The sequence below is a fragment of the Lactuca sativa genome, chromosome 8 (assembly GCF_002870075.4).
Source record: "Lactuca sativa cultivar Salinas chromosome 8, Lsat_Salinas_v11, whole genome shotgun sequence".
Classification (NCBI taxonomy): Eukaryota; Viridiplantae; Streptophyta; class Magnoliopsida; order Asterales; family Asteraceae; genus Lactuca; species Lactuca sativa.
The window spans coordinates 184,377,073-184,385,947 of NC_056630.2; the positions used below are offsets into that span (position 1 = coordinate 184,377,073).

General features: G+C 35.4%; 1 protein-coding gene across 1 annotated transcript; it reads left to right on the top strand.

Moving 5' to 3' along the window:
• Positions 1-793: 793 nt before the first annotated feature.
• Positions 794-8,455, top strand: LOC111918995 (glutamate receptor 3.6). Its single transcript, XM_023914603.3, has 7 exons — positions 794-1,112; positions 1,208-1,433; positions 4,798-6,128; positions 6,227-6,504; positions 7,017-7,048; positions 7,170-7,576; positions 7,813-8,455. Exons 1-7 carry the CDS (start codon positions 1,017-1,019, stop codon positions 8,287-8,289), a joined length of 2,847 nt encoding a protein of 948 aa, XP_023770371.1. The 5' UTR covers positions 794-1,016; the 3' UTR covers positions 8,290-8,455.
• Positions 8,456-8,875: the final 420 nt, after the last annotated feature.

Consider the following 8,875-nt stretch of genomic DNA (forward strand, 5'->3'; position numbering starts at 1 on the left):
AGACGCACAAAGCAAAAGACTTCCCCCAATTAAATTCATGAATCATACTCCCTAAGACAACTTTTTATTTACTGGAGGTATGACTTATTGACTTCGCCATAATAGATGAGAGATAATGTGGGATCAAATAGAAGCAAATAATGAGATTTTAATATTTCAAGTGAGTAAATTAAATATATAACGTGTGTGTTATATATAACATGAAGAAGGAAAACGAGCCCATGCAATCTCAATCATCGCTAGTGTAGGAAAGCACACCAATGTATTTTATTTTATTTTAGCGATGCTGTTTTCCAAAGTCTTTCTTGGAGTTGGATGATCAACGATGGAATTGTTTTGTATTTCACATTTGTAGCTAGATAGCAACTTGCATATAAAGAATCTAACATTTACTTATTTTATGTAAAAAGGCATGTGTCCACTGTCTACACGTTCCCCAATATGTGGGTTTATCCCTTGAAGTCCTCATATGTTTAAATATACGAGCTGGGTCGTCATGTAGAAAATCCAACCCCCCTTTTCAAATTTTTTGGTCTTATATAGATATAAACAATAATTAATATCTATTATTCTGTATTCCCTATTTGTATTATCTTCGATCATGATGATGTCGCCAAAATACATATCCAATATATGATTCATCTTAATTATCTAAAAGGAATCTTATATAATTTAAAATTAATCAATTTAACTACTCCTGGACTATACTGCAACTCCAATCAATATTTTAACTGATTATACTTGTCAAATAATAAATTGTTACAATGATATAAAGTAAACATATTTTCAAATATGAAAGATTTTTGGGGGCATAGTTTGAACAAATTTCCCGATAGCATTATGGTGAGTTGACAAAAGATGGACGGTTTCATCTAGAATTCAACGCAGACAAAACATAAAACTCATGCCAACTGCGTGTAGCATGTGCTCTCAAGTCTCAACGACTCTGTGTTTATATTGCTTCTCATGGTGTTATTTTCAGTCACAAGTTGTGTGGAAATAGGTTTTTGAAGTAGATGGCTATGAATCAAGTTTGGGGATTGTTGGTGGTGTTAGTTTTCTTCAATGGGTGTTTCATTGAGGAGCAAAGGCACACCTGTGCTCAAGCTCGGGTACATTCCTGAAACTTTATTTTTTGTTACATAAAAAGATGAAAGTCTTCTGTTACCATTATGCAAAACTTAACCCATGTTTTTTATTCTTTCAGATTCCTAGATCCAAGAAGCTGATGAATGCTAGTGTTGTTTCAAGACCAGAAGTTGTAAAAATTGGGTCGATTTTGACTTTTGATTCTACCATAGGCAAAATTGGCAAAATTGCATTAGAAGCAGCAGTAGAAGATGTGAATTCTGATCCAACGGTTCTTAATGGAACCAAGCTGGAACTAACCATTCATGACTCAAATTCTAGTGGCTTTGTGGGTATCATGGAGGGTATGTCTTCTAAACACCTGCTTATGTATTTTCTTCACTACTGTTTCGGTTTCTAATTAAAAGGTATCCAAGGAGGTTTCTTTATGTTATAATATATATCATGAGGTGTTTCAAGGCATACAATGCGTCCTTACATTTTTCAGATTTAGCCTTAAACTTTATAGTTAGAATCATGCCTGATGCCTATAATAGTAAAATGTATTAAGATAGCATGCAATGACAATCGTGCTTCAAAATGTTGAACTTTTGGGGGAAATTTGAAGTTAGAACCAGACCTTTACATGGAGTTAATTGAAGGGTCCATAACCCTTGTTAGATCAAAAGATTATGGTGGTTTGAAGTGTTAAATCTAGTAAATGTTGGTAAATTTAGCGTCACCAAATCATTTTCGTGTGTTTCGAATTGATATGGGTGCCAAAGCGGGTTAGACTATAATCTAATCCAAATTTCGTGCTATGAGGTGAACATTTACATAAGACGAGTTTGATCGGGAACAAGACGAATGACAGGGTTAAAGGGGCTGTGCTCGTTTCCACTAAAATATTTTAGGGCAATGGAGGCGACATATGTTGCAGCCCACTATTGCCAATAGCTATTAAGTACCCACTAATGTTTTGTCTCTAATGAACGTCTCCCCTAATTTTTTTTTTCAAATTAAAATATTGTTTTCTCATCAAAAAATAACAAAAACGCAGAAACGAAAGCAAAAAATACAGAAAACTAGAACATTATAATGCTAAAGTTATTTGTTACACGAAATGTCTAAGAATCATAAAATAAATCATAAAGCTACTTTGACATGTAATTATTGCCATCACCCTCGTTGTTTGTTCCCCTCGTTATTGCCTCCGCTATTTTTTTGGGACTGTGAACGATCAAATAATGTCTTCAAGTCTGCTCTAAACACCGAGTCATTATGAAAAGGATCAGCAAGAGTAGCCTACAAAATAAACCAACTACCAGTTACCGAAGGTACTAAACCACCAAAGTATCAACATATATAAACCAAAAGACCAAACTACCAAAGTATTGACATAAACCATGCTATCAATTACCAAAGTACCAAACTAACTTTTAATGGATAATCAACACAAACCAAAATTACTAGGGGCAAAAATGAGTCATGCTATACTCTGGATCGACTTGTCAAAAGCTCGACTTGAGATGAATTTTAAATGAGTTGAGCAGAGCAGAAGCCCGTGTTACAAAGCTCAACTTGCGAACCTAAAAAAGCCTACACACACACTCTCACACACACACACACACACACACACACATATATATATATATATATATATATATATATATATATATATATATATATATATAATTTTACTTTTATATATTGATATAAATAGGTATTTAAGGAATACCATTTTAGAGAATTAGGGTATACTATATACAAGTTGACTCCAATCTGATCCTGATCCCTTATAATTCTCTAGGAGCCGATCTTGGGCTCTGTACCATAAGGCTCAAGATGATTTGAGCTTGTGCTCGAGCCCAAAATTTTAAATGAGTCGAGCTTGAGCTTTAACCCAAAAGTTTTAAATGAGTCGAGCTTGAGCTTTGTTAGGCTTGGGCTCAGGTTCGACTAAGTTTGTTTGAAACCCTAAAATTACTAAACTAACATAAATCGCGAGGTGATGGATCCTCACAACCATCAGTGTCATGGCGCAACGTTAGAAAATCGAGGTTTTGATTACTTGGATTACTAAGAGCCGTGATTGCACTTTCATATTAAAGTATTTCGATAAATAGAAGTTATGATCTGTATACCATAATTAGAATGACAAAAATTAATTATGACCAAATTAATTCAGACAACTAATGTTTGAAAAACTGCCAAAAAACTGTCATAATGCAGTTAGAAAACCACCACTTAACCATCATAGTAATGTTTCAGCTCGACCCCATCCAGGGGATCTGCCCCTTGTATCCTGCTAGGGGTTGCCAACCCTTGCACCCTTCTACCAGGGGCGCTATCCTCGGACCCCCGTTGTTGAGGGGTTTCACCTCTAAATGACAGTGTACTTTAAATCTGAATAAACTCAAACAAGTGTGCAGACCGCACCATCCTTACTTGTTCATCAATGTTTATCAAAATTACATTGGTTAATATGTTTATCCCATTATACTTAAATAATATTGATAACACAAATCACCAACACCCTGTGTGATTAGCTGATTAGCCATCAAGTAAAAGAGAATAATCCATATGAATGCCATAGCCTGCAAAGATAAAAGATATAGAACATAGAAATGCAACTGAAATACAAAGCAATTTAATTACAATATATAAACAAGAAATATAAAGTCTAGCTTAATAGTTCAAAAAGTATGCATATTGTGTAGCACATCCAAAGTCCTTTTGATATGGACGCATATAAATCCCAAAGGTTTTTAGATAAAATAAGGAACATACATTTTGAGGTTGAGCAACAACTTCATATGTTCCAACTAAAGTACAAACAACACCATGATCAACATCGACTTCAAGGATATTTATATGAGGTCTCCTTCAGTTGCATCTTGTAAAAGATCGGTTGATGTCATGAAATTCAAGTTAGACCTGGTTGATGTTAAACAAATTATAAAACACCTTGATAATTTTTGAAGTACTATGAGTAGTTCACCTCATTAGGTACTAAAGATTATGGTGGTTAGTCATGGCCAGCTGCTAAAGGCCTTTAGGTATTGAATGATGTACGTCGGAACACCTACTAAAGAACCAAGTATAAGCAATATGAAGAAAAAGGTAGCAAAGTGGGACAACTATTGAAGAATTGTGTTAACGGGCGAAGAAATGAAATTTTTTATAGCCATATTGTGAAGACCGGGCCACAACAATTTTCAGCACCTGAAGGCACAATTACTGAAGATGTTAAAGACTAGATATGAAGAGTCAATTACGCTAATAATATAACTAATATGAAAATTCTCTAAGGATGGTTTTCTTATTATTTTGATGTCCTAATTATCAAATTATCTCAATGGAGTTCAACATTTTGAACTCTTCACGAAAAAACAAAGTGTGTGCAATGATCAACCATTGATAGAAAGATATGCCTTAATACACACAAGCTCACACCAGAGAGATAGAAGAAATTTTTTATTGTGAGTTAGAAGCCTCATGAGAGTTTTTATTAAAACTAGGATTTCACAAATACACAAGGATTTTTGTGTTCTATATTCTTAACTGATTGACCATAAAATAGTGTGTTTCTTGAATGAGTTGTAATTAGGGGAGTTCGTTTATTTAGATATCAAAATATAAGCATTGAGCTATACATTGTGAGAAGTTTATTAACAAGAGATTATTAGATTATGATCATGTTCCCTCTAATTCCTTTTGTTGCAACAGCTTTACAGTTCATGGAGAGTGAAAGTGTGGCGTTAATAGGTCCAGAATCATCAGCCTTAACTCATATGATTTCCTATGTAGTAAAAGAGCTCAAAATTCCACTCCTATCTTTCACCGCCACTGACCCCACATTATCCTCACTCCAATACCCATTCTTCATCCGTACAACTCACAGTGATCTTTTCCAAATGGCTGCCATAGCAGACATTATCGACTATTACGAATGGCGTGAAATTGTCGCTATTTACATAGACGATGATCATGGAAGGAATGGAATTACTTCATTAGCAGATCAAATAGCCTTTAAGAGATCTAAGATCTCTTACAAAGCGCCTATCAATCCAGATGCAACCCGTGAAGACATACGCGATGTTTTGCTTCAAGTTTCTTTCAAGGAATCAAGAGTTCTTGTTGTTCACACTTGCACGAATTGGGGATTAGATATACTTGATGTTGCTCAAGAACTTAAAATGATGGATAGTGGGTATGTTTGGATCACAACCGATTGGCTTTCTACCGTTATAGACATTAACTCGCCACTCCCTAAAAAATCGATTGCTGCTATGCAAGGAGTTATTACATTAAGATCTTACATAAAAGATTCACAACTTAAAAGAAAGTTCGTTACCAAATGGGAAAACTCGACGAAACTTGGCCTGAATACGTATTCTATGTACGCGTATGACACTATTTGGCTGCTTGCCCGTGCTCTTGACGATTTCTTTCATCAGGGTGGAAACATTTCATTCTCGAAAGGTCCCCAAATGAAGGACTCACAAGGCACATTCTTGAATCTTGATTCTTTGAGTGTTTTTAATGGAGGGAAAATCTTGCTTAAAAACATCTTAGGTGTACAAATGAATGGAACAACTGGACCAATTGAGTTCACTTCTGATAAAAGCCTGGTTTTTCCAGCATTTGAAGTTATTAATGTGATTGGTACTGGCTTTAGAACAGTTGGGTATTGGTCAAACTCTTCACGATTGTCAACTTCTCCTCCAGAAACACTCAACAAAAACCTTACAAACCAATCTAGTTCATCTGAGCTGTTGTACAGTGTAATTTGGCCAGGCCAAACTGTTATAAAGCCTCGTGGATGGTTTTTTCCACAGAATGGAAAACAGTTGAAAATTGGGGTTCCGGTTCGAGTCAGTTTTCAGGACTTTGTGGAGGAAGTCAAGGGGACTGATAGGTATGTGGGATACAGCATCGATGTGTTCATTGCTGCAGTAAAACTACTACCATATGCTGCTCCGTATACGTTCTATTCTTATGGAGATGGTCATAAGAATCCGGCTTACACTGACCTCGTGAGCTTAGTAAACGCTGGTGTGAGTGTTCTTTCTAACTTGATCTTCAATCTTAATTTTCAGCAAAAACCAAGTTCAAATTTTTAGGGTTCTCTTTGTGGTGATTACGTACTGTATAGGTCTATGATGCTGCGGTGGGTGACATTGCTATCATCAGTAACCGGACACGTATGGCGGATTTTACTCAGCCGTATATTGAATCTGGGCTAGTTGTGGTGGCACCTGTCAGAAGGGTAAGCTCTGGGACTTGGGCATTTTTCAGGCCTTTTACTGCTGAGTTGTGGTGTGTTATTGGGATCTGTTTTTTAGTTGTGGGAGCAGTTGTTTGGATTCTAGAACATCGTAGAAACGATGAATTTCGTGGTACTCCTAGACAACAAGTCGTCACAACCCTATGGTATGTGTGTGTGTGTGTTTTAAAAGAGGGGAATAAAACAGGAATCAGAACATCTGAAAACTTGCTTGTCGTTAATGAGACCCATAAATGCAAATAGGGTTTGAATCATTATTCAGCACTGTTATAAGTACTCATTATCATGTATAATTAAGAGTATCCAAGAACATCCACAATAAGGAATTTTCACTAAGCTTTTTTGTATCAACAAATAAAAAAGCTCAAAGTATCTTGAATTCTTGACTACAGTAAAACTTTTTCTTACCCTTATATATTTATGGGTCTCACTGAAATAGAAAAGATATGAAATGATTTTAATTTTATTAAAGTGTTAAAAAGCAATACGTCAAAGCTTGTAATTTACAAACAAAGTGAATAAGCTTTGCGATGAATTAAACTCTCATAATATCTTTGTTGACTTTGGGAATAATCTTATTAGACACAATAAGTTCCTATTATGAATCATCTAATTTGTGTTATTTTGTCACTAATGGTTTGCGTTTGGTTCATTGCAGGTTTAGCTTTTCTACTTTATATTTCTCTCACAGTAAGTTCATTATATACTCTACATGAAACCGACTAAATCATTCCTTACTGACTGACATTTTGCTTTTCGTTGTCAATTTGCTTCTATACCCATTATCTTAACTTAACCATGGTTAATGCAGAACAGAACATGACGAGCAGTCTTAGTCGTTTCGTGTTAATTCTATGGTTGTTCGTGGTTTTAATAATAAGCTCAAGTTATACGGCAAGTCTCACCTCAATATTGACTGTTCAAAAACTATCGTCCCCTATTGAAGGGATAGATAGTTTAAAATCAAACAAAGATCGTATTGGGTACCAAGAAAGTTCGTTCGTCCGAAACTATTTGGTGGAAGAAATTGGCATTTCGGAAAATAGACTTGTTCCTCTTAACTTGCCGGAAGACTATGAAAAAGCTTTAAACGATGGTCCTCAAAATGGTGGTGTTGTTGCAATTGTTGATGAACGTCCATACATTGAACTTTTCCTTTCCACTCGTTGCCAGTTCAGCATCGTTGGTCAAGATTTCACCAAAAATGGATGGGGATTTGTAAGTAAATTAAAATTCTCAATTTCATGTATAGGTGCTCGATCTTTATAGTTTATACAATACGTTTGACTTCTAATTTAGTCAAACTGAATCATTTCTAAACTTCAGATTTGATATGACGTTGTTGATTTTATAGAGAATATTTTTTACAACGTTAAACATCATAACAGTTAATGTCTCCATTAACAAGTGTTAGATTCAAATCATAATCTTTTTGTGTTCTTGAATATTTATAGGCCTTCCAACGGGATTCACCACTTGCAATAGATATATCGAATGCCATTCTCAAACTATCTGAAACGGGAGAGTTACAAAATATCCATAACAAGTGGCTACTGCGGAGTGCTTGCAGTTCACAAGGAGCAGAGTTTTCAGTTGACAGGCTCGAGCTAAAGAGGTTCAAAGGCCTATTCTTCATTATTGGATTAGCTTGTTTTCTTGCACTTTTTGTATATTTGGTGCTCATCATATACCAATACACTAAACACAAACCAGATCCTTCTGAGTCACCTGGAACAACACCAGGACGCCTACAAACGTTCATTTCATTTATTGATGAAAAAGAAGATTCGCTTAATACCCGTTCGAAGAAAAGGCTTAGACAAACAAGTACATTTAGGAGCAACCGAGATATTGTATCTTTGAATGGCTATAGAAGTAATCGCAAAGAATCATCATCGATCGCACCAGAATGTTCAGAACATGGAGATTAATCACATTTGTATTTATGAAAATGTATTTTTTCCACCTATGCTAGGTGAGTCCAATTCGGAAAAGTTGTTTAGGCGGTATCGATTTGTTAGTAGTTGATAACCAGTTTCCTTTACATTGTATATATAGCATGGTTTTACTAAGTAATGAACGTTTTTATTATTCCTATTGATGGCGGGTTCAACGTTCATTATATTTATTGTTCAAGATGGTACATGATGGCTCATCATGGTAATCTATAAGCCGTATGAACCATAGTTTACCATCGCCAAACATCGTGAATATTTTCAGTTCATTGCAAACTCCATGAACCATCATCAACCAACATACAAACAAGATAAATCACACACAAAGACCCAATATTTACTATTTAATATGGTTCCGTCAACATGTGACCTGCATCAACATGGCACATGGCATGAAGGAGTGTTCTTATTCATGCGCTTACAAACGATAGTACAATGAAACCCTAGCTATAAGTTGTATAATATATGCAAAGTACAATACATAACCCTAACTAGAACACGGTTAGCCCAACTACACATATCAATGTAGGTCACATAGATATCGAATGTCGAGTTTCTTTAC

Bases quoted from the DNA above. Each gene is read 5' to 3' on its own strand.
- LOC111918995 (XM_023914603.3), top strand. From the start codon at position 1,017: ATGGCTATGAATCAAGTTTGGGGATTGTTGGTGGTGTTAGTTTTCTTC. The intron at 1,434-4,797 runs GTATGTCTTCTA...TTGTTGCAACAG, and splicing joins CTTTGTGGGTATCATGGAGG to CTTTACAGTTCATGGAGAGT. The intron at 7,049-7,169 runs GTAAGTTCATTA...TGGTTAATGCAG, and splicing joins TACTTTATATTTCTCTCACA to AACAGAACATGACGAGCAGT.